Source organism: Xyrauchen texanus, chromosome 32 (genome assembly GCF_025860055.1).
Source record: "Xyrauchen texanus isolate HMW12.3.18 chromosome 32, RBS_HiC_50CHRs, whole genome shotgun sequence".
In the NCBI taxonomy this organism is placed as follows: domain Eukaryota; kingdom Metazoa; phylum Chordata; class Actinopteri; order Cypriniformes; family Catostomidae; genus Xyrauchen; species Xyrauchen texanus.
In genome coordinates, this window is record NC_068307.1 from 2,809,754 (window position 1) to 2,835,130 (window position 25,377).

Here is a 25,377-nt window from a genome sequence, read left to right on the forward strand (position 1 = left end):
ATATAAAATAAAATACAGTAATTATACAACAATTATAAATAAACAATCAATAAGTGGCATTCTTATACTTCATAAATCATTAACACATTTTGCTGGGATGATCATTCAGTTTTACTATATATATATATATATAAATTATCTTCTCCATGATCACCCTTAAATAATATAATACATGTTTTCTCCACTCAAAAATATAATATAATAGTTTTGTACATTTGGACTTTGCACGAGTAACAATGTCGCCACCTGGCGGAAAATAGAGGATATTTCAGAAACTGGGAATTTAATCCAAAACACATATTCAAAATTACTTTCATTTTTTTTAAAATAAGTGATTTAATGTCTGTGGTTTTATGTTTTGTTGAGGAATATTATTATTCGAGACTTTTATTTTGTCAGGCCGTTCACATGACATGTAGGAGTCACATGTCTCATGTCATATGATGAAGTTTCATGTTCATCATGGCGAAGCTTCTTCTGTGTTGTGTGCTGCTGTTGTTTATCTGTTCTGTGTTTACATTCCCCACAGCTCGAGACTCCATCTGTGGTTATAAGGTGAGTTTAGTTAATGGGTTCATTTGTAAAATATTTTATCTGTAAGAGACTCGAGAGGTTTGGCTAAAAATGAATGTTAAAACCTGACGCTGATGTAGTTCAACACTAAACGAAAATATCACGTTTTTTGGGACATACTATTGTATTTTTTGAAATAGTGGTTTGAGTCGGTTTCTTTAGCTTAAATCTGCTCTCAAGTAGAAGTCATATATATATATATATGTGTGTGTGTGTGAGAAAGAGAGTGTGTGTGTCTATGTGAGTGTGTGTGAGAGAGAAAAGTGTGTGTGTGAGAGAAAGAGAGAATGTGTGTGCAGTGTTTGTGTGTGAGAGAAAGAGAGTGTTTGTGTCTATGTGTAGTGTGTGTGTGTGTGAGAGAGAAAAGTGTGTGTGTGAGAGAAAGAGAGAATGTGTGTGTGAGTGTTTGTGTGTGAGAGAGAGAGAGTGTTTGTGTGAGAGTGTTTGTGTCTATGTGAGTGTGTGTGTGAGAGAGAAAAAGTGTGTGTGTGAGAGAAAGAGAATGTGTGTGTGAGTGTTTGTGTGTGTGAAAGAGAGAGAGAGTGTTTGTGTCTATGTGAGTGTGTGTGTGAGAGAGAAAAAGTGTGTGTGTGAGAGAAAGAGAGAATGTGTGTGTGAGTGTTTGTGTGTGTGAGAGAAAGAGAGAGTGTTTGTGTCTATGTGTGTGTGTGTGTGTGTGTGTGAGAGAGAAAAAGTGTGTGTGTGAGAGAAAGAGAGAATGTGTGTGTGAGTGTTTGTGTGTGTGAGAGAGAGAGAGAGTGTTTGTGTCTATGTGTGTGAGAGAGAAAAAAGAGTGTGTGAGAGTGTTTGTGTGTGTGAGAGTAAGAGAGAGAGTGTGTGTGAGAGTGTTTGTGTGTGTGAGAGTAAGAGAGAGAGTGTGTGTGAGAGTGTTTGTGTGAGAGAGAGAGTGTGTGTGTGTGAGTGTGTCTGTGTCTATGTGTGTGAGAAAGAGAGTGTGTGAGAGTGTTTGTGTCTGAGTGTGTGTGTGTGAGAGAGAGTGTGTGTGTCTGTGTGCGAGAGAGAGTGTGTGAGTGTTTGTGAGAGTGTGTGTGTCTGTGTGTGTGAATGTGTTTGTGTGAGTGTTTGTGAGAGTGTGTGTGTCTATGTGTGTGAGAGAGATAGTGTGTGTGAGAGAGATAGTGTGTGTGTGTGCGCAAGAGTGTGTGTGTGTGTGTGTGTGTGTGTGCAAGAGTGTGTGTCTGTGTGTGGGCATGTTTATGTGTTTTACGAGGACGATTTTTTAGGTTACAAACTGGTAATTACAAGGGTATTATGCTATAAATGTGGTTTATGAGGACATTTCTAGTGTCCCCATAATTTAAATAGCTTAAAAAGAGATAACCACTCCGTACAATTGTGATGAGAAGAATATCATCTATGAATGCTGTTCTGAGATGCGGGTTGGCGCTGTTTAGGCGGCACGAGGGGGACCTACACAGTATTAGGCAAGCGGTTTATTGTTGTGGCTGGTTGGTGTACATACATGTATAACATATGTATGAATTGTGTGTGTATGTATATACAGTATATATATTATACACACCAAATTGTTGCACAAATAAATTGATTTACGTCCTCTAAAGTGTTTCAAATTCACATTGAAACATGAGGAAGTTTTGTCTTATGTGCATCGCTGTTTCTGTGTTTTGATCTCCTTGAATGTTTGCAGTCATGTCCCGCCACAAAACCATCCATGCTGAATGTCCACCTGGTTCCTCACACACATGATGATGTTGGGTGGCTCAAGACGGTGGATCAGTATTACTATGGAGGTGAATAGTTTGTCATGTATCTTCAGGCTGCAGTGGTTTGATACTAGATGACTTTCTCCATGTCACATGTCACATGACTTGTATGCTGCTTGTCGTATGATATTTTCACAGCGTTGGCGTGATCACACTTAATGTTTTACTGCAGTAGTCATCATTGTGTTAGACCAAATAAACAGTCATTGTGTTCTTTCAGACCGAAACACCATCCAGCATGCAGGTGTTCAGTATATTCTGGATTCAGTCGTTGATCAGCTACAGAAGGATCCAGCCCGCCGTTTTATCTACGTAGAGACGGCCTTTTTTTACCGGTGGTGGAGGCAACAGAGTCAGGACACACAGCGAATCGTAACCCAGCTGGTCAACGAGGGTGAGAAGAGTGTTTTTGCAGCTCATTCTGGATAATAAAACACTTTTCATGGCAGTACACTCTCAGTTAGGACCTTTTTATTACTTCCATTTCTAACTGTATCATTTTCAAAGGTCGTCTTGAGTTCATAAATGGCGGCTGGTGTATGAGCGATGAGGCCACCACACACTACAGCGCTGTCATAGATCAGATGACTCTGGGGCTGCGATTTCTGAATGACACCTTTGGCGAGTGTGGGCGTCCCCGGGTGGCCTGGCACATCGACCCCTTCGGACATGCCGAGAACACGCCTCCATCTTTGCTCAGGTACCCACTTCACATTATAGTCGCTACTTTGTATCCGAGCGCATTTGTATTCCCACTAATAATCTAATAAATTTGACAAAAATGACCTTAAGGGCCGTTACATAGTCAATGCGAGCAAGCAACGCAAGCAACGCGAGCGACGCACTCCCTTTCATAGTCTAAACAGTGGACGCAAGCAGACGCAAGCGTCACGGGCGATGCGTGAAATGCAATACACCGCTCCCGCAACAGGGGGTAGTAGAGTCTGGTGATATTAGTAGAGTCGGGTCACGTCATATTCAGATCAAAATGGCAACTGAAGAGGAGTGCATATTGCTGATTTTACAAAGGCGGCATCAAAGTCAGCGCAGAGATAGACGGTGGTATGTTCGCCCTTTAAACCAAAAAAGAGATCAGGATGGTGAGTTTGTGTCTCTGGTGCTTCCCATGCGAAGCATGGACGAGGAGAGACATTTCCAATATTTTAGGATGTCGGCGCCAAAATTTGATGTATTGTATAAATTTTTCCTCTTCGCCCGCCATTGTATTCAAATCTTCTTCTGTAAACATAATATACTTGCAATGTCGCCCCCACCGACAACGCATAGTATTGCGTGCATCGGTGCGTCGCGTATCAAAAACTAGGACGACACATTTGGCTACGCATCGACGCATAATGGCGGCCGAAGCGTAGTGACGCGTAGCCTTTCAGACGCGTACGCGTACCGATGCGTTGACTATGTAAGGGCCCTAATACTGATTTTGTAAATTCGATATTCCAATTATCTGTAACTCATCTGTAGGCTGTTATTTCCCGAAATGTCCACGGAAGTTCACGTGAAGGCTAACGAATATTGACACTTCTATCTTTATGTTCTCCTGGTCCCTATGCTTGATATTAGTTTTATTTGGAGTGGAGTGGTGGTGGCGTAGTGGCTAAAGCACAGGGCTGTTAATCAGAAGGTTGCTGGTTTGATCCCCACAGCCACTACCATTGTGTCCTTGAACAAGGCACTTAACTCCAGGTTGCTCTGGGGGGATTGTCCCTGTAATAAGTGCACTGTAAGTCGCTTTGGATTAAAGCGTCTGCCAAATGCATAAATGTAAATGTAAAAATTTGGGGACGTCGGGAAAGGTAATACTTACCAGAGTTTCTCCCTGATTTTAATCCCACGAGAATTGGTCGAATGCCCATTCATCTTTAAGGACTGCACGTTGACATCCCATACCGATAAAGATGATAGCGTAGGCTATTTTACCTTCTATAAAATAACCCCCTGGTTATAATCCCGTGCAAACTGACATGCTGGTCAAAAGCCAGTGAACCTGCCCGACCAGTGAACCCTTTAACAAGTTCTTCAAGTGTCTGAAGTGGATGTTGGCCAAGAGAAGACACCGGAAATTGTAAAACACGCTTCACTTCAGATGAACTGCAGATAACGCTAGCTGTTGCGTTTGGACTGATGCATGTTTTTCTCAAGCATTTTATGCTGTCGAGACCCCCCCATAACATATTTTGCAGAGGGACAAATATAATTTTTTTTCAAGCGTGTAATATCGGATTTCAGGCTTGTAAATTTCACCAGTTCTGTTGTATTTTGCCAGATATCCCAACCAATACCTTCTAATAATCCCAGATACAGTATATGCTCATGTTTAATATTTCCTGCATAATTCCTCAACTCTGCCAAACATTTTCCGATGGGAGAGTTACGTGGCGGTAGTGTGTAAATGCATACACGCCCATCACTGTGATTTCTGCACACATCGCTTAAGTTCTATGCAAACCGACGGGACATTTACAGACATCTGCAGTATTGACATACAGACAATCATCCGGTAATCTAATCCCATCCGAATAGGGTTTTCCTTCCCCTTAAAATCACTATGATAACAATAGTTTTTCCACAAAAAGCCATATTTACTATACTATTATTTATCATCTGAATAGTCACATCCTCTTTCCCCACAGATAATATATATTGGGTCTCTTATCTTTACTCCCCCTGCTGGTGGCTTTGGTAAGTGTTGATGAGAAGAGATATGTAAATTAAAATAAGAGTTTATTTAGATTATTCGTTTTGAGAAAGGAGAATGAGAAGCAAAAAATAGAAAAAGGCTAGAATTCTACTTTTTTTTAAAAAAATGAATACATTTGTTTGTGTTAGTTTTATTTACTTTTGCAGATAAATAAAAAAAGAATAAAATACCCGTGTTTTCGTTATCTGTTTTTTTTGTTCAAAATGGAACAGAAGATACTCTTATTGCAACCAAACCTCAAAGTGGAATTACTGTGTGTGATTTTGTTGAGCAGATGGATCCATTTAATTAATTATTAATATTTACTTATATTGGGGGGTCTGGGTAGCTCAGCGAGTATTGCCGCTGACTATCACACCTGGAGTCGCGAGTTCGAATACAGGGTGTGCGGCGTGATGGTGGCGTAGTGGGCTAAAGCACACAACTGTTAATCAGAAGGTTGCTGGTTCGATCCCCACAGCCACCACCATTGTGTCCTTGAGCAAGACACTTAACTCCAGGTTGCTCCAGGGGGGATTGTCCCTGTAATAAGGGCACTGTAAGTCGCTTTGGATAAAAGTGTCTGCCAAATGCATACATGTAAATTGGCCCGGTTGCTAGGGAGAGTAGAGTCACATGGGGTAACCTCCTCGTGGTGGTGATTAGTGGTTCTCGCTCTCAATGGGGCGTGTGGTGAGTTGTGTGTGGATCGTGGATAGTAGCATGAACCTCCACATGCTGTGAGTCTCCGCTGTGTCATGCACAACGAGTCACGTGATAAGATGCGCGGATTGACGGTTTCAGAAGAGGAGGCAACTGAGACTCGTCCTCACGCCACCCGGATTGAGGCGAGTAACCGCGCCACCACGAGGATCTACTCGGTAGTGGGAAATGGGCATTCCAAATTGGGAGAAAAGGGGATTAAAAAAAAAGGCTCATTTGAACAGCCTTGGAAAAAGCAAGTGATATAAATTAAGTATACAGATGATGCAACGAGCCAAGATAGACAAAAAGAAATAAAAGGTGGACCGACCTTTTATTATTCATTCAAGCTACCTTGACTGTTTCAATTATTCTTATTTTTTTATTCTTATTTTAATCTCTTCTATGTAAATCACTTTGAATAACCATTGTGTATGAAATGTGCTATATAAATAAACTTGCCTTGCCTTGCCATGAATTAGAAACAAGGCGTGCTGTTTGCCATAGCGGCTGTTTATGTCTGTCTGGGTCCACAAAACCATTCAATCTCGGAGTCAGCACGGCGACTACCACCGGCTGGTGCAAGAGCTGCGGCTGGATATACCATATCCATATCATAGAGCACTGGAAAATTGCTAACAGCAAGAATTAGCCTTTCATCCATCTTTCCGTTACTGCAGGAGCTTAGAGAGAGAAGGATCACGTGAGCTCTCCCGTCTTCTCTCCTATTGGCTGTCGCTTCCGTTAGTCGCTCTTCATTTGAATAAAGCTGAACTTGTCTCAACTTTGTCGCGTCGCTGGACACGCCCACATCTAGTCACCAACGGTCGCGACAGCTCGTGTCGCCGGAAGTCGCTGTGCTCTCGTTGAAAATTAATGGGATGCAGTCGATGTCATGCTGGCAGTGTGTACGCAGCTTCAACTCTGATGCCTCTCCTGTGTTTTGTTTACAGATGGGCTATGACGGCTTCTTCTTCGGGCGTCTGGACTATCAGGACAAGGCTCACAGGATGAAGACCAAAGAGATGGAGATGCTCTGGAGGGCCAGTGAAAGCCTGACGCCTCCTCTCGCCGATCTATTTACAGGTACAAATCTGTAAACGTGCTGCTGCTCTCTATTGACATTCCAATCAAACAGCAATAGTTTCCCAAACTGTCAAATTCTGCAAGATCCATTTAACACTTCCTGTGCATTATTTTAGACTATTTCTGCACTATGCATCATTTAAGTATCCTCGCATTATGATACGCCCTGCATGAATGCATAATGTTGAATATGTGGACATAAGGGACAGTATGTCGAAGAGTGAATGTCAATTCCTTTTAAATGAAATTTGAGGAGTTTCCATTTCTACAGGTGTTCTCCCCAATGGATATAATCCTCCTGAGGGCTTCTGCTGGGATCAGTCATGTGATGATGCTCCCATAAGAGATGACCCGGACCTTGAGGACTATAATGTGGACGAGATAGTTCAGAAGTTCTTAAATGCTTCCCATACGCAGGCAAGTAAACCGCATTGGAGTAGTACTCAATAATGTAAATAATATAGTGTGTGTATTATCAAAAGGACAAAGATAAATGACTCTAGCCATTAGTGGATGATGTATTGTGTATGTACATCGTTCATATAACCTACACAAGGTTTGACAGCTTGAATAAAAGACCTATTCAGATATACACACAGAGAAATTGTATAATAGTTTCTAATTGTTCAGTTTGCGCAGTTACAACAGTTTCATACACTAACCTGCAAACTCATCAACATCACTTTCATTCTTGAAATGCACAATCTGATTAATTTGACATCATTTCATTTTTTTAATTAACAAATAGTTCCTAGGGGGCCTGGGAAGCTTAGTGAGTAAAGAAGCTGACTATCAACCCTGGAGTCGTGGGATCGAATCCAGGGCGTCCTGAGTGACTAGAGCCAAGTCTCCTAAGCAACCAAATAACTGGGTTATATCACCCTCTTGTGGTCTCCCAACGCTATTACGCCAGTATTCACTTGAGTGAATTGTAAAGTACGCAAATGCTAGGGTCATATGGGGTAGCTTTCTCGTGGTCACTATAATGTGGTTCTCGCTCTCGGTGGGGCACTTGGTGAGTTAAGCATGGATGCTGCGGAGAATAGCGCGAAGCCTCCACACATGCTACGTCTTCGCGGTAACGCGCTCAACAAGCCACGTGACAAGATGCGCGGATTGACGGTCTCAGACGTGGAGGCAACTGAGATTCGTCCTCCGCCACCCGGGTTGAGGCGAGTCACTACATCACCACGAGGATTTAGAGCATATTGGGAATTGGGCGTTCCAGATTGGGGAGAAAAAATAAACAAAAAAGTAGTTCCTAACAACAAAGCAACAACACTCTTAGGATCGTATTGTCAACTGTTTGTGGCACACGTTTTTGTTTCCAGGCTGCAGTTTATAAGACAAACCACATCATCATGACAATGGGTTCAGACTTCCAGTATGAAAATGCCAATCTGTGGTATAAGAACATGGATAAACTGATCAAGTATGTTAATGCCCTGCAAGCTAAAGGGAGTCAGGTGAACGTGCTTTATTCAACACCCTCATGCTACCTCCAGGAACTCAATCAAGCCAATCTCAAATGGTCTGTTTTAATACTTTTAAACATATTAGAATGTCTTCCTAATATTTTCATGATATTCAATGTTTTCCTGTGTTGGTTTTCTTTGTTGTTTTTTATAGGCCTCTGAAGACCGATGATTTCTTCCCTTACGCTGATGATGCTCATAATTTCTGGACAGGTTACTTCACCAGCCGCCCGGCGCTGAAATTATACGAAAGACTGAGTAACAGCCGACTACAGGTGATTACCACAGACATTCACTTTCTACATTGCAGTGGTTTGTTTCTAAACTCTATTGTCTGATTTTGCTCCTCCAGACCTGCAACCAGCTGGAGGTGCTTGGGGGTCCCAAGTCCAGATCTGGGCCATTTGGTGAAGGCGACAGCGATACTATGAGTAAGTTTACATTAGTCATAAACCCATCACTTCTATTAGCTGCAGATGGCTGGTCAGTTTGACGTCTTGTTTCATCACTTAGAGAGGGCGATGGGTGTGGCCCAACATCATGATGCCGTGTCTGGGACAGAGAAACAGCACGTGGCAAACGACTACGCCAGAAGACTGGCTATAGGCTGGGCACATTGTGAGGTACAATAGTTGTCAGTTTTAGACTTCCTCTAATTTATCTTATGCAAGATAAAGCATGACAAACTACCACAGACTGTATATTGCACTCAATTTAAAAGGAAAAGCATTGACTGCATTCCCTGAGCTTGTAATTCAAACAGCAATGTGTGCATACGTGACCAAACAAGGGGGGGCTTACTTTGAAAATGTACAGTACTGTGCAAAAGTTTTAGGCACTTGTGAAAAATTTTGCAGAGTTAGGATGTCTTCAAAAATAATTACATAAATAGTTTTTATTTATCACTTAATGTCATACAAAGCCCAGAAAACATAAAAAGCTAAATCAATATTCGATGTGACGACCTTTGCCTTTAAAACAGCACCAATTCTCCTAGCTACTCCTGGACACAGTATTTCTTGGTTGTTGGCAGATAGGATGTTTCAAGCTTCTTGGAGAATTTGTTATCACGTGGCTTGCTGAGCGCGTTATCACGGAGACGTAGCGTGTGTGGAGGCTCATGCTACTCTCCGCGACATCCTAGAACAACTCGCCATGTGCCCCACCGAGAGCGAGAACCACACATTACCGACCACGGAGGTTACCCCATGTGACTCTACCCTCCCTAGCAACCGGGCCAATTTGGTTGCTTAGGAGACCTGGCTGGAGTCACTCAGCACACCCTGGATTCAAACTCATGACTCCAGGTGTGGTAGTCAGCGGCAGTACTCGCTGAGATACCCAGACCCACCAGATGTTTTCCCAGTTTCCCAGATCCCAGTTGCCTTGTGTCTGAGACCGTCAATCCGCGCATCTTATCACGTGACTCGTTGTGCATGACACCGCGGAGACTCATGCTACTATCCACGATCCACACACAACTCACCACACGCCCCATTGAGAGCGAGAACCCCTAATCATGACCACAAGGAGGTTTCCCCACGTGACTCTACCAAGCGTGCCGCACAAGCCCTCAAAAGTGAAGCCAAAACGTCTCGATCTCCCCCTGGTGACTGGTCCTAGTATAGGTCATAAACCCCGCCTCCCCATGTTATTCAACAGGACGTGAGACCAACTAAACAATTAAATTACACTTCACATATCTTTTTTCCAAAGATAGTTTCTGTCATTTACTGTCGTTTCTATCACGTTGATGTCATTTCAAGTGTTTGTTTTCAAAATAAGTTTGTTTTTAGTTATTTGATGCTATAAAAACGGTGCTGTGACATCATGATTGACAGCTGTGATTGACAGGTTCTCTGAGCGAAGTAGTCACTGAAGCACCAACTGACTTTTTTTTCGGGATCTTCGGAGGACTGAGGAGATTGGAGCTTTAAATTTAATATCTAAATTTCTATAATTCATTATTTCACACCGTCAGTGCAGGGGTGTGTGCAGGGGCGTGTGCTTGCGATTGATTCAGCGAGAGTGAGGGCGGGGCCTTGATTTCGCGGCTTTACTTCCTGCTCACTACTGCGCAGGTCTGGTCCCGAAATCGCAACTGCGCAGACTCAAGTCCCAAGATGTCAGCGCCATATCGGGACACTGGTGGCTTCAGTTCTCACCAATGGAAAAGAGCGAAGGGGCGTCATCCATCTTTTTTACAGTCTATGGACTCTACCCTCCCTAGCAACCGGGCCAATTTGGTTGCTTAGGAGACCTGGCTGGAGTCACTCAGCACGCCCTGGGTTTGAAGTTGTGACTCCAGGGTTGTTAGTCAGGATCTTTACTCACCGAGTTACCCAGTTCCCTTAAAAATAATGTTTTAAACAGTTGAATCAGCAGGACTTTTAGTGACACTGGACCCCTTGTACCTCATCCTTTTTTTGGTTGGGGGATTATACCCCCACCTCTTTAGTATTCCTCAACCTTTCTCTTGAATAGTGTAACAATACAAAAATCCCAAAAATGCCTTATTACCAAAAGTCAAGGTGACATTAGGGGCTCTATTTTAAGAGTGCTATGCCTTAAGCGAAGTGTTATGCGATACGTCATACGTGCAAAGTCAGTGGGCATGGCCATGAAGCTTTTATATTTACAAACTAGATATAGGACTAGTTTGAAAAAGTAGGTGCTCAATGAAATTCAAATGGCAGACAGGAAATATGGCCTACAATGTCAAATGCCCCAAGGAATCTTAAGTGACCAGTCTCAAAATTTTAGGCCAAACTATTCAGAAGTTATAAGCAAAAAATAGCTATCTATCTTCATGAATCTCAGAACCTTTTGTCATGAATGTCTCTAGTTGATACATACAAAAATTTCAAGTGAATTGGACGTGCAGTCTAGGAGGATTTCGAAAAAGTAGGTTTTTCTGGAAATGAAAAATTATGGAAAATCTTGTGGCCGGGCCGTTAAGGACTCGGCATGACCCAAAGAATCAGAGGACAAAACTATGGTGGCACTTGAGGGTTTGAGTTAGAGACTTCAAATTTCTTGTGGGGGCTAGTCATACCCACCCCTATCAGTGTGCCAAATTCCACCATTTTCCTACATACGGTTCTATGGGCTGCCATAGACTTCAAGAGCGGAAGCAGAATACTAGTAATAAGAACACTAACAGAACTTTCAGTGCTTGGCCCCTAAATATAACATTAAAATAAACATTCAGCAAGACATTTAGATAGAAATGAATGAACATATAGAATTCTCTCTCTCTCTCTCTCCAGGTTCTAGTTCAGAATTCTCTGTCTGTTCTCAGCGGTTCTGAAGCTCCACGTGTGTTCTGTGAGAATCTCAACATCAGTGTGTGTCCCCTCACAGAAAGCAGCCTCAAGGTACTACACACACCGACCATATTCTAATAAATAAACGCATGATACATTAGATGCACAAAGTGCAACAAAAACTCAAATAATCTTTCTTTCAGTTCTCTATGAATGTGTACAATCCTCTGGCCAGGACTGTAAACTGGCCTGTTCGCTTGCCCGTCAACGGTTCTCTATATAGTGTTACTGATGCAAACGGGAAAGCCGTGGACAGCCAGGTTAGAAACTACTGTATGTCTACGCCTTTTATGGCACAACAGCACATTGGTTTGTGCTGCATTTGTGATGTGTATGCAATAAAATTCCCTTGCCCGCTTTCTCGCTACCTTGCTGTCTCTCAGGTGGTTGCACTGTCAAAGTCCACACAGGAATTGAGGCGGAACAGGGGTTATGCTAAAGGTGAGCTGGTCTTCCAGGTTGAAGCTCCTCCTCTTGGCTATAGTACGTACGTCATCTCCTTGCTTCGGGAGGATCCACCCGTAGCCAAGCCCGAACCCAGAGTCCCTCGCTCCATTCAGAACAAGGTACATGGTGCAGCACAACAGCACTTATGTTTTACATCCAAAGAGCTTTGAGGTTCCAGTCACAAAAGACATCATTTATTTATAGAAGTTTTAAAGGAATGTTCTGGGGTCAATACCATGGGCATAATGTTGATTACCACAAACAATCATTTCGACTCGTCCCTTGTTAATTTTTAAAAAGTAAAAATTGCGGTTACAGTAAGGCACTTACCATGAAAGTGAATGGGGTCGGTTAGGGTTTGAGGGTCAGTGAGAGGGTGACAAAGTGAAAAACTACTCTACTCAAAATCAACTGAATTTTAATTAGACTTTCATGATTTAATGAGCAGAGATGATCATCCAGTTCTTCACTTTGTGTTTTAGTTCCTGAAGGTGACCTTCGATGACACTACAGGTCTGTTGAAGAGCCTGACAAACCTGGAAACCCAGCAAACCATCCAGCTCACTCAGAACTTCTTACTGGTCAGTTTAGCTTGTTACAGACCTTCATGGTTTCTCTGACAAATAGAAAATGTGATGCAAAACTCGGATCAACCAGAAAAGTCTAATTCAAACATCAGAAATGACACTTACAAAAAAGTACTGTAGTATTACTGTGTTTTTGTTCCATAGTACCAGTGTTGGGGGCTGTAGCTTCCCAAGGTAATCATAACTTAAAATACTGTAATATAAAGCCTCACACTGGTTTGGAACAACATGAGTGTAGAGACTAGATGACATAATATTAAATGTTATGTTATTGAATGTAGCAGATGAAAGAAAGTCATACACATCTGGGGTGGCATGAGGGTGAGTAAATAATGAGAATTGTAATTCACTTACTGCTGCGGTGTAGTGCACTAACTGCCATTCACTATATAGGGAATAGTGAATGAGTGTACGATAGCGACACAGCCACTCTCGTCGACACGATTGCCTCATGTCCGCACATCACACGCGCGCGCGCCCCGCGCACCTCGCTGTGCACGCGCAGAAATGCTGTCTGTTCGCGCGCCAGTTGTCGATCACGCGAATGGCAGCGATTCATTTACATGTTTATATGTATTTATACAGTTAATCCGCCTGATGTAGCCGCGAGGGCGTCGAGTAAATGCATAAATACTGCTTATGACATGCGGGACAAAGCACACTGATATATCGCTGCACTAACTAAAACATTTACACTTAAAAACGGATGTCATAAGAGCCCAATTACAGAATCACCCTGGAAATGACCATCTCACTACACAGGAAAGCCCACGTTAGAATTAGAGCCAGAATTTACCTACGCGTGCTGCATGCAAGTTGGAGCTGTGACTTTAATCTTGAAATATCAGCTTGTCTTGCTGTTAAATGAAGGCATTGCATGACGAAACTATAATTTTTTTTTTACTGTGTGGAGCGAATAAAGTGCTTCACTTTGAAGAGTTTGATGCAACTGCACTGATGACTTGAGTGACAGACTCATCACTCAAGCGGAAGCGTCTCATCGCGCGCAGCTGTGAACTTCCGCTCAATTAAAAGTCCCATTCAATAATCTCTCAATAAATGACACATTCATTCAAATGTAAACCCAATAATGTAACGACAGTATTGCCAGACATTGTAAAGAAGTAAAAGTAAAAAAATAAATAAATCATTTTTATGAAATTTACTTGAGTACCCACTTTTAGACCCACTCTAAACGTTTTCCACAAAACGTTACTCAAGTAAATGTAACGCGTTACTACCCACCTCTGGTGTCATGTGTTGTTGAAAAGCCTCAATGCCCTCAAAGAGTAGAATACAACCAGGCTATTGTTTAAATCACAGACAGAAATATAGCAAGTAATAGTTTAGTATGTCTTTGACAATTATGTTGGTGTTGCTTATATGCCGCGTTTTTGCGTATAACTTCGCTAAAATAAATGGAACATAAAATATCACATTGCATTACTTAGAGGAGGTGATTATCTTTCAAATGAGCCCATGCACAAGTTAATCTGATGCAGAGATCATTCGATAATCCACATGAAGCACAATGTTACATATGACCACCAGGAGATGGCGCCAAATACACGACACAGACTCAATGATGACTCAAATGACACAGAATGAAACTTATTCTGTGAAATCTCATGACTAAAATCATGTCTGCATGCTGTGCAAACCTTTAGTCATTGTTGTGTTTGCATGTGTAAAGCAGTTTTTCGGAGCCACCTTATTTACACCCAGAGATATATAATGTCAGATAAGAAAAAGAACAAAAATAAACACATTTTTGACTAAATTCTTTGCATGATTTTTCAGCAGTTTCTTAGGCTGAGAGTTTCAGAATGTATCATAATTTATGGTTTCAGAAAAGGGAAGTCATAACAGCAGTGTTCAGCAATGTGTCTTTGTTTGCACCCCTGACCATTACAGGTATAATGCAAGTGCTGGTAACAACAATGATAGCAATCAGCCATCGGGGGCTTATATCTTCAGACCAAACTCATCAACTCCATTCATCATCAACAAGACTGCTGACATACAGACTGTGACGGTATCCGACACAGTACAAGAGGTGACACAGTGGTTCAGTCCTTGGGTGTCTCAGGTGGTCCGTTTGTACGCGGGCCGCAGGGAGCTAGAGCTGGAGTGGACTGTCGGACCTCTGCCCATCAAGTGAGTCCACAACATTATTTCACTGGATAAATATCTGTCTTTCTGTCTTATATCTGTTCTCTTTTTTGTTTCCTTTTCAGGGATGGTTTCGGGAAAGAGGTGATCACTCGTTTGGACACTGACATCAAGTCTTCTGGCTATTTTTACACCGATTCCAATGGAAGAGAAGTCCTAGAGCGACGGTGAGGAGATTAATAGATCATTGAAACGGAGAAATGAGCAAGACTGGAGAAATTTCAGAGAGGGCACATTGCTGTTGAAAGCCCTGAATGATTTATGCATGTTGTATTTTTATTCATTTATTATTTTGGCCTCTTTTTAGCCCTGTTATTGTGTTATTTTAGGAAAGATTATAGGCCCACGTGGGACTTGAAGCAGACCGAGCCAGTCGCTGGAAACTTCTATCCAATCAACTCTCGCGCTTACATCAAGGTGAGTGCCGTGCAGCCAATCACGTCAGATCTTTGGATCCTGCATTTATTTTCATGACTGTTTTCGTTGCATTTAAAGGAATATTTTGAGTTCACTACAACTTAAGCTCAATCTAAAGCATGTTAGTATCTGCCAACGAAACGCCAGTAAGACATTTGATCAAACTAAAGAGCTCTCCTGCATTAGACCGCACGCCAGATGTGTTTAACCTTAATGCACTTCAGGACTGTATGAACCAGTGAACTTTTAAAGATATTTAAATAATATTTAATATGTCTAAAACATGGAATAGTCACTAAAGCATGAGGTAAGTAACTTCTAAAAAATAGACAATACTATATTTCAGTATACTACATTATAGAGGGAGACCGATATATCGGTTTTACTGATTAATCGGTGCCGATAGTTGCTTTTTGAACTAGCGGTTATTGGCAAAAATCTCTACTGATAGTTCCTCTGTGTTCCTCTGATAATTGAATTTTTTTTTTTATTATTGAAGCAAGTGCATGCAAAGGAAAATACAGCTTTATGGAAATGTCCCTCGTCAGCACATACAGTGCACATACAGTGCTGTGAAAAAGTATTTGCCCCCTTCCTGGTTTCTTCTATTTTTGTGGGGTTTTTTTCCACATACTAAATTGTTTTAGATCTCAAAACGAGATAAAACATTAAACAAAGGCAACAAAATACAGTTTTCAAATATAGATTTTTCTTTATTGAAGCAAAAAGGTTATCCAACACCTACATCACCCATGTGAAAAACTAACTGCCCCCTTAAACTTAATAGCTGGTTGTGCCACCTATAGCAGCAGCAAGTGCAAGCAAACACTTCCGATAACTGGAGATCAGTCTTTCACCACGCCGTGGGGGAATTTTGGCCCACTCTTCTTTGCAGAACTGCTTTAGTTCAGCCACATTGGAGGGTTTTCAAGCATGAAGTGCCTGTTTAAGGTCCTGCCTCAGCATCTTAATCGGTTTCAAGTCAGGACTTTGACTAGACCTCTCCTAAACTTTCATTTTGCTTACTTTGAGTCATTTAGAGGTGGACATACTCCTATGCTTTAGATCAATGTCTTGCTGCATAATGCAGTTGCGCTTGAGCTTCATCTCACAGACTAATGACCGGACCTTCTCATTTAGGATCTCAGAGTGCAGAATTCATGTTTCCCTAATTGTTAAAAGTTGCCCTGAAGCAGCAAAGCATCCCCACACCATCACACCACCCCACCATGCTTGACCATAGGTATGATGTCCGCTTTCAAATCATCAGTCCACGGAACATTCTCCCAAAAGCTTTGAGGATCATCAAAGTGTGTTTTGGCCAAATTCAGACAAGCCACTCTTCCATGGATGGCATTTTTGCCCAGTATCTATCTGATAGTGGGGTCATTAACAGTGACCTTTATTGATGTGAGTGAGGCCTGCAGTTCCTTGGATTTTCCTTGAAACTTCCTGGATAAGTCATCGCTGTGCTCTTGGAGGACGTTTGGAAGGTCAGCCACTTCTGGGAAGGTTCACTACTGTGCCACGTTTTCCCTATTTACATTTACATTTATGCATTTGGCAGACGCTTTTATCCAAAGCGACTTACAGTGCACTTATTACAGGGACAATCCCCCCGGAGCAACCTGGAGTTAAGTGCCTTGCTCTAGGACACAATGGTGGTGGCCGTGGGGTTAGAACCTGTGACCTACTGATTAACAGCCCTGTGTTTTAGCCACTACGCCACCACCATTGGAGATTAATGGCTTTCACTGTGGTTCTTTGGTGTCCCAGATTTTTTGGAATGGCTTTATAACCCGTCCCAGACTGATGTATTTCCATCACCTTTTTCCTAGTCATTTCTGGAATTTCTTTCTACACATAAATACAACTTTTTCAGCAGCATAAAGTTGGCTAACATGTTTCACCCATTATAACACTATGCCAAGGTCTGGCATAGTGTGCTAATGGGTGAAACCTGTTAGCCAACTTCATGCTGCTTAAAAAGTTGTATTTATGTGTTGATTTGATTGAAGAGGGCTGGCATTAATCAGGTCTGGATGTGTCTAGTCCAGCTGAACCCCATTATGAATGTAGTTTCATAGATTTGGGGATTTAGTAACTAAGGATTTCACATTGGCCTAGTTGCTATTGGATAACATTTTTGCTTCAGTAAATAGCATTATAATTTAAAAACTGTATTTTGTGTTTTCTCAGATTGCCTTTGTTTTATGTTACATTTTGTTTGAATATTTGAAACACGTTAGTATGAGACATACACAAAAACAGAAGAGATCAGCATGGGGGCAAATACTTTTTCACAGCACTATACAACATGTGTCCAGCTTAATATATTGTGAATAATAAAAATATATAGGCTATAAAAAGCTCAATTTGGTCAATATAAAAAATAGAGCATTGTAATGGTGCCAAGTCTCCTTCATTTCAAAATAAGAGTCCCCTGTGTTAAACAATTAAAAGTTCCACATTATGCACCCAATATTTTTTTCTGATTAATATTGGGATTTTGGTAAAAAAAAAAATCGGTATCGCCAAAATCAGCTATCAGTCGACTTCTATATTAATTGTATGCCATTCAGGAAGAGCTCTGGTTTTCAGGCCTGGGTAAAAATATAGATATCCCAATGAATCACGATCTTCATTTGAACGATCTCGATATCAGTTCTTATAGATCGATCGTTTACATTATGTGCAAATCTCCAATGCATTTGCATATGAGACCAAATATTGTTTTGCCAAATTTGCCACTGGCTGGTAAATGTCCAGAATTTTCGATCCACTGATTAAGAGGTTAAGAAATTCAGCATCTTTCACGGCATGTTGATTTTTGTTAAATACAATTATATGCTGTTTTAGTTAGTGTGTGTGTGTGTGTGTGTGTGTGTAGGATGACAAGCATCAGCTGACAGTTGTGACCGATCGTTCTCAAGGGGCCAGCAGTATCAATAATGGCTCACTGGAGATCATGGTAAAATATAATTAACTTAACTTTTATTTTCTCTTTCAGTGTCTCTCTCTCTCTCTCTCGTTTCATTTAGACACTATCATACCCAGTCACATGGTCTCTATATGCTCTCTCTCTCTCTGTCAGCTGCACAGGAGACTGCTGTATGATGATGTCCGTGGGGTGGGTGAGCCTCTCTCTGAGCTGGGCGTGTTTGGTGATGGCTTAGTTGCCCGAGGACGTCTGCTGTTGACTCTCACTCCTCCAGATATGGCCGCAGATGCTCACAGACCCCTCGCTCAGGGAATGGTACTCCAACCCCTGCTGTCCTTCCAGGATGGAACGCCTTCCGCCAACACTAAACTGGAGGTTTGTGGGAGATGGATGGATGGACTCTATTAGGGGTTCCCTCAGTCATGGAAAACTGATTTTCCAGACTCAAAAAAGCCTTGTAAACTCAAAGAAATCCTTCAGTCATGGTTATTTCTGTAACGTATGACTATCTTTTTTTAGTTATGCTCAGGTCTATAATCTATCTAGAATCTATCTAAAATATGGAAATAGAAATGTGCACTTTGTGAGTGTTTTTCCCTCGCAATAGTTCTGCGTTCCCTCGCGATAGTTCTGCGTTCCCACTCAATAGTTCTGCGCTCCCTCTCAATAGTTCTGCTTTCCCTCTCAATAGTTCTGCGTTCCCACTCAATAGTTCTGCGTTCCCACTCAATAGTTCTGCGTTCCCTCTCAATAGTTCTGCGTTCCCTCTCAATAGCTCTGCGTTCCCACTCAATAAGTTCTGCGCTCCCTCTCAATAGTTCTGCGTTCCCTCTCAATAGTTCTGCGTTCCCTCTCAATAGTTCTGCGTTCCCACTCAATAAGTTCTGCGTTCCCACTCAACAGTTTTGCGTTCCCACTCAATAGTTCTGCGTTCCCTCTCAATAGTTCTGCGTTCCCACTCAATAAGTTCTGCGTTCCCACTCAACAGTTTTGCGTTCCCACTCAATAGTTCTGCGTTCCCTCTCAATAGTTCTGCGTTCCCCCACAATAGTTCTGCTTTCCCTCTCAATAAGTTCTGCGTTCCCACTCAATAAGTTCTGCGCTCCCTCTCAATAGTTCTGCGTTCCCACTCAATAGTTTTGCGTTCCCACTCAATAGTTCTGCGTTCCCTCTCAATAGTTCTGCGTTCCCACTCAATAGTTCTGCGTTCCCACTCAATAGTTTTGCGTTCCCACTCAATAGTTCTGCGTTCCCACTCAATAGTTTTGCATTCCCTCTCAATAGTTCTGCGTTCCCTCTCAATAGTTCTGCGTTCCCTCTCAATAAGTTCTGCGTTCCCTCTCAATAGTTCTGCGTTCCCTCTCAATAAGTTCTGCGTTCCCACTCAATAAGTTCTGCGCTCCCTCTCAATAGTTCTGCGTTCCCACTCAATAGTTTTGCGTTCCCACTCAATAGTTCTGCGTTCCCTCTCAATAGTTCTGCGTTCCCACTCAATAGTTCTGCGTTCCCACTCAATAGTTCTGCGTTCCCACTCAATAGTTCTGCGTTCCCACTCAATAGTTTTGCATTCCCTCTCAATAGTTCTGCGTTCCCTCTCAATAGTTCTGCGTTCCCTCTCAATAAGTTCTGCGTTCCCTCTCAATAGTTCTGCGTTCCCTCTCAATAAGTTCTGCGTTCCCACTCAATAAGTTCTGCGCTCCCTCTCAATAGTTCTGCGTTCCCACTCAATAGTTCTGCGTTCCCTCTCAATAAGTTCTGCGTTCCCACTCAATAGTTTTGCGTTCCCACTCAATAGTTCTGCGTTCCCACTCAATAGTTCTGCGTTCCCTCTCAATAAGTTCTGCGCTCCCTCTCAATAGTTCTGCGTTCCCACTCAATAGTTCTGCGTTCCCTCTCAATAAGTTCTGCGCTCCCTCTCAATAGTTCTGCGTTCCCACTCAATAGTTCTGCGTTCCCTCTCAATAAGTTCTGCGTTCCCTCTCAATAGTTCTGCGTTCCCTCTCAATAAGTTCTGCGTTCCCTCTCAATAGTTCTGCGTTCCCTCTCAATAAGTTCTGCGTTCCCACTCAATAAGTTCTGCGCTCCCTCTCAATAGTTCTGCGTTCCCACTCAATAGTTCTGCGTTCCCTCTCAATAAGTTCTGCGTTCCCACTCAATAGTTTTGCGTTCCCACTCAATAGTTCTGCGTTCCCTCTCAATAAGTTCTGCGTTCCCACTCAATAGTTTTGCGTTCCCACTCAATAGTTCTGCGTTCCCACTCAATAGTTCTGCGCTCCCTCTCAATAGTTCTGCGTTCCCACTCAATAGTTCTGCGTTCCCTCTCAATAAGTTCTGCGCTCCCTCTCAATAGTTCTGCGTTCCCACTCAATAGTTCTGCGTTCCCTCTCAATAAGTTCTGCGTTCCCTCTCAATAAGTTCTGCGTTCCCACTCAATAGTAGCATATTTACAGTAATATTGTAGGAACCATGATTGCTTTAGGCTAACCTTTTTTATTAATTTTGTTTTTGACAGAAACCATTATTTTACTATAGTAATATTGTAGTAACTATGGTTTTAATACTTTATCCACATAGTTTAACTATAGATTAAACATCTTGTGGTTTTACTACAAATACTATGTTCAAAATAACCACAAAATTATTTTTACTACCATAGTTTTTTTGTTTTGTTATGAATATCAAGGTAAAAATATGGTTATTTTAGTATGCAAAACTTTAACAGGAAAAAAAAAACATTCCCGTAGTGTTCACGAACAACTAGAAAAGAAAAAATAAATGGGTAAATACATCCGAAACAAAGATGGCTGAAAAATTGGATGGGCATTATTCTCTTCTCTCTTCCTCAGTTTTCTGGGCTGCAGGCTGCTCTGCCTCCTGCTGTTCACCTGCTGACACTGTCTCAGTGGGACAAGGATTTGGTTCTGATTAGACTGGAACATCAGTATCAGGCCAAAGAGAGCAAAACCCACTCACAGCCTGTTACAGTCAACCTACAGGTAACACACACACAGGAGACCAGCCCACTCAACACCTGTTCCCATTAAATCAAGAGTACTACAAACAGCACTCATTTCCCTTTACATTGCTGCCATCAAGCACTGATTGTGTTTCAAAAGGGTGCCTTTTTGTACCTTAAAAATACCAAATGGGACATCCTACAGTCGTGTGTATTTCTCAAACATGCGCCATATTGCCATTTTGAATAAAAGCATGATTATAAATAATTATAATAATGATAAACTGCTTCTCTTTGTGTCTGTGCAGAAGATGTTCTCTACTCTTGAGGTGCTCGGAGCGTCCGAGATGAGTCTGGGGGCAAACCAGTGGAAAGAGGACATGAATCGGCTGCAGTGGCACACTGGTAATGACATGGAGCATTTTGAAACAAGATGCATTTTACAAAAAAATATATCTGAATATTTTTCTCAGACTTTTGTATTTGGCTAATTGTGGATACTACCTTGTACCTGATAATTTTATAGTTCCACCTCGGTCGAGGTTCTAAGCGAGCCGAGCCGATACTAAATGTGATGTAAAAATCCTGCAGATCACTGATTGGTCAGAGAGAATCGTCACTATCAGAGTCACACGGGACATCAATCCGCTAGTTTTAAAGTTAGCAACAGCGATAGCAGAATCATTTGTTCACGCGACTTTCAAATTGTAAAAGAAATGTCTGTGCGCAAAACCACGCCGTGGTCAATAAACGAGGTGCAGACGTTCCTCTCGTTAGCAATGAACGAAATGTAAATGTCTCTCAGGAAGTGTCTCAGCTGTTGGCCGCACACGGCTACCACCGGACCTACCAACAGTGTAAGGAAAAGTTAAAAACACTTAAAAGTGACTACAGAACCGTCAAGGAAAAGTGGAAGTGGTTCGACCAAATGGACGCAATCTAGCCATGGCTGGAGTCCACGATGGAGGATGGTACGTTTGTTACGTTAACTCTAAACTCCGCTTAAAAGCTTCACTTTATTTAGTTGACCAGCAACTGGAAAGCTTCTAAAACAACCAGACCAATTCAACTGTTACACTTGTGTAAAATCCTAATGAACAACTGCTTAAAGCTGCGTTCACACTGCCGGCTACTTTGTCGCTGCATGTCGCCAGTGGCTGGCGGTTAGGTCGCTAGTGGTGTGTATGGAGAGTCTAAACTGCACTGTTTCTTTACAATGAATATTATTATTATTAAAATATTAGGATCACGTTAGTGCTACCATCTCTCGTATTGGCTGTTGCTTCCAAAAGTCGCTCTTCATTTGCATAAAGTAAAAAAATGTCTCAACTTTGTTGCATCGCTGGACACGCCCACATCCGGTCGCCGTCACTCGTGTTGCAGGAAGTCGCCAGCTCTCATTGTAAATGAGTGTCACTGGTAGTGTGAATGCAGGTTTATGCAGCACAATGACCTAATAGCTAACAGCTAGCGGTTGTGTTATAGTTTACAGTCAGTAATGTATGTGTCACGTTTAAGATGATGTCACGGCAGTAGAGGCGGCGCAACTATGACGATCAGCCTATAATTAGGGATGTCCAGATCCGATCACGTGATTTGAAATCGAGCCCGATCACGTGGTTTCAGACTCGATCGAAATCGGACGTTACCTCCCGATCAGGACTCGGATATATATGTATATATATTATCATAATTTTTTAACACATCTATAGTTATGCGGTGGCAGAGTTAGACCCTTTTGACTCCACACAGATACAGCAACGCGTGCGGCATGACATCACTTTGTTTCAGAGACGCTATTGGTTAAATGCAGGCGAAGTAGAATACGGAAGCAGCTTGAAGCGGAAAGCGCGAGTTTGTCTGCGGTCTGGAGATATTATAAAGTTGATGACAACATTGCCATAGCAAACTGTGAGATATGTAAACTGGGGATTGCAAGAGGTGGAAAGGAAAAGGCTACATTTAACACAACAAACCTGATACTGCAACTCAAAAACAAACACCCGACACAATACAGCGAGTTTACCCAGGCAACCCAGCCGAAGACGAGTCAGCTCACGCTGCAGAGTAGTTTGAAGAGGAGAGAAAAAATGCCCCGTGACTGCGCGAAGGCGCAGGACATCACAACCAAGATAGCACAAATGATCGCAATGAGTGACCTGCCATTCGCAGTTCCTAAAAGCACATTACTGGTTTGCAAACACTGTGGCACTTTTATTTTTTTATTTGTTTACATGCCTGCCAGGTATTTTAAGTTGAGGTGCTATTTGTTTTTATGTTAGACTTTTTTATATTTACTGTTGCACTAAAGTCCAAAAGTGAAGAATTTATGTTATTTATTACTTGATTGTTCAAGCTAACTCACAGAAGTGCTCTGTTTGTTAGCAGAGTTGTTGAATGTTGAAATAAGGTGAATTCAATAAAAAAATAAGGAACATCCTGGATCTGTTTTTTCGCTCTTCTTTATTCTTTTTTTATGTATTATATAAGTATCGGATCGGGACTCGGTATCGGTAGATACTCAAAATCAAATGACTCGGAGGCAAAAAAACCTGATCGGGACATCCCTACCTATAATCCCACCCACATTGAGGCGGCACTAAACTGCAGTGGAAAAGTAAAGCGAGTCGAACCGTAACGTGCAGTGCCGTTAGAGGACACCGCCAAAAATAAAAACAAATGTAACCAACATTAAACAGTAATTAACATCATAATTAAACTGTAGTATTCGTAGTATACTATATGCCCCTGCTGGAGTGGTTGTGGCGTAGTGGTCTAAGCACATAACTGGTAAACTGGTAATCAGAAGGTTGCTGGTTTGATCCCCACAGCCACCACCATTGTGTCCTTGAGTAAGGCACTTAACTCCAGGTTGCTCCGGGGGGGATTGTCCCTGTAATAAGTGCACTGTAAGTCGCTTTGGATAAAAGCATCTGCCAAATGCATAAATGTTAATGTAAAACCATAACCACAAAATAATGATTTTTTAATACCATAGTTTTAATATGACTGTATTTTTACTATGGTTTCACAACAAATATCATGGTTAAATGTTTTTTTTTCTGTAGTAAAACCATGGTAAATTTATTGTGAGGTCACGTCAAACTATTTCAGTGTTCTCTGTACCAAAGAGACGTGCTTAGTTTGAGGAAATCAACCCGTGAATGAACTACTTACAGTTGTTATAACTGCATATCCGAAGTTGGGTCACGGGGGCAGCAGCTCCAGCAGGGGGCCCCAAACTTCCCTATCCCGAGCCACATTAACCAGCTCTGACTGGGGGACCCCGAGGCGTTCCCAGGCCAGTGTGGAGATGTAATCTCTCCACCTAATCCTGGGTCTTCCCCGAGGCCTCCTCCCAGCTGGGCGCGCCTGAAACACCTCCCTAGGCAGGCGGCCAGGGGGCATCCTTACCAGTTACCCAAATCACCTCAACTGACTCCTTTCAATGCAAAGGAGCAGCGGCTCTACTCCGAGCTCCTCACGGATGACTGAGCTCCTCACCCTATCTCTAAGGGAGAAGCCGCCACCCTTCTGAGGAAGCCCATTTCGGCCGCTTGTACTCGCGACCTAGTTCTTTCGGTCATGACCCAACCTTCATGACCATAGGTAAGGGTAGGAACAAAAATTGACCGGTAGATCGAGAGCTTTGCCTTCCGGCTCAGCTCTCTTTTCGTGACAACGGTGCGATAGAGCGAGTGCAATACCGCCCCCGCTGCCCCGATTCTCCGGCCAACCTCCCGCTCCATTGTCCCCTAACTCGTCAACAAGCCCCCGAGTTACTTGAACTCCTTCACTTGGAGCAATACCTCATTCCCTACCCGGAGTACGCACATATTCTCAGTATACATATTCAGCTTTAATGCATTTAAATAATGAAATGTCAATTTTGGCTAATATATAGGAATTGTGAATAGGATACACAGGTAAAAAGACTGTCCTGTTTCCCCCTCTTATTATAAAACATTAGATTGTCCATTTTGTGGCTTTTTTTTTTATAACAATAATTCAAAATGTGTCCGATAGATCACGTTGTTGTGCAATTAAAGTGTTGGATATTTTTGTCTTTCAGATAAGACCGCAAAAGCCCTTCCTCTCAGTGAAAGAGACCCCTCACCATGGGAAGTCACACTAAACCCAATGGAGATCCGCACCTTCCTGTTAAGGGTGCGACAGCATTAAAACTGACAAGCTATCCCGTCAGAGATTTACGCTGGATTGTCCAACAGCTGAACTATAATGAACACAAAAT

At 42.2% G+C, this 25,377-nt stretch overlaps 1 protein-coding gene across 1 annotated transcript; it reads left to right on the forward strand.

The window, feature by feature from the left end:
• Window positions 1–450: 450 nt before the first annotated feature.
• Window positions 451–25,342, forward strand: man2b1 (mannosidase, alpha, class 2B, member 1). The gene is given in 23 exon segments (XM_052101209.1): window positions 451–555; window positions 2,243–2,345; window positions 2,539–2,712; window positions 2,826–2,987; window positions 2,990–3,018; window positions 6,672–6,804; window positions 7,076–7,221; window positions 8,136–8,335; window positions 8,434–8,554; window positions 8,632–8,710; window positions 8,793–8,902; window positions 11,549–11,656; window positions 11,749–11,865; window positions 11,989–12,171; window positions 12,535–12,662; window positions 14,554–14,796; window positions 14,877–14,978; window positions 15,141–15,228; window positions 18,119–18,199; window positions 18,323–18,544; window positions 21,016–21,165; window positions 21,434–21,530; window positions 25,198–25,342. Coding segments are annotated over 23 exon segments (2,988 nt in total). The 5' UTR covers window positions 451–453; the 3' UTR covers window positions 25,308–25,342.
• Window positions 25,343–25,377: the final 35 nt, after the last annotated feature.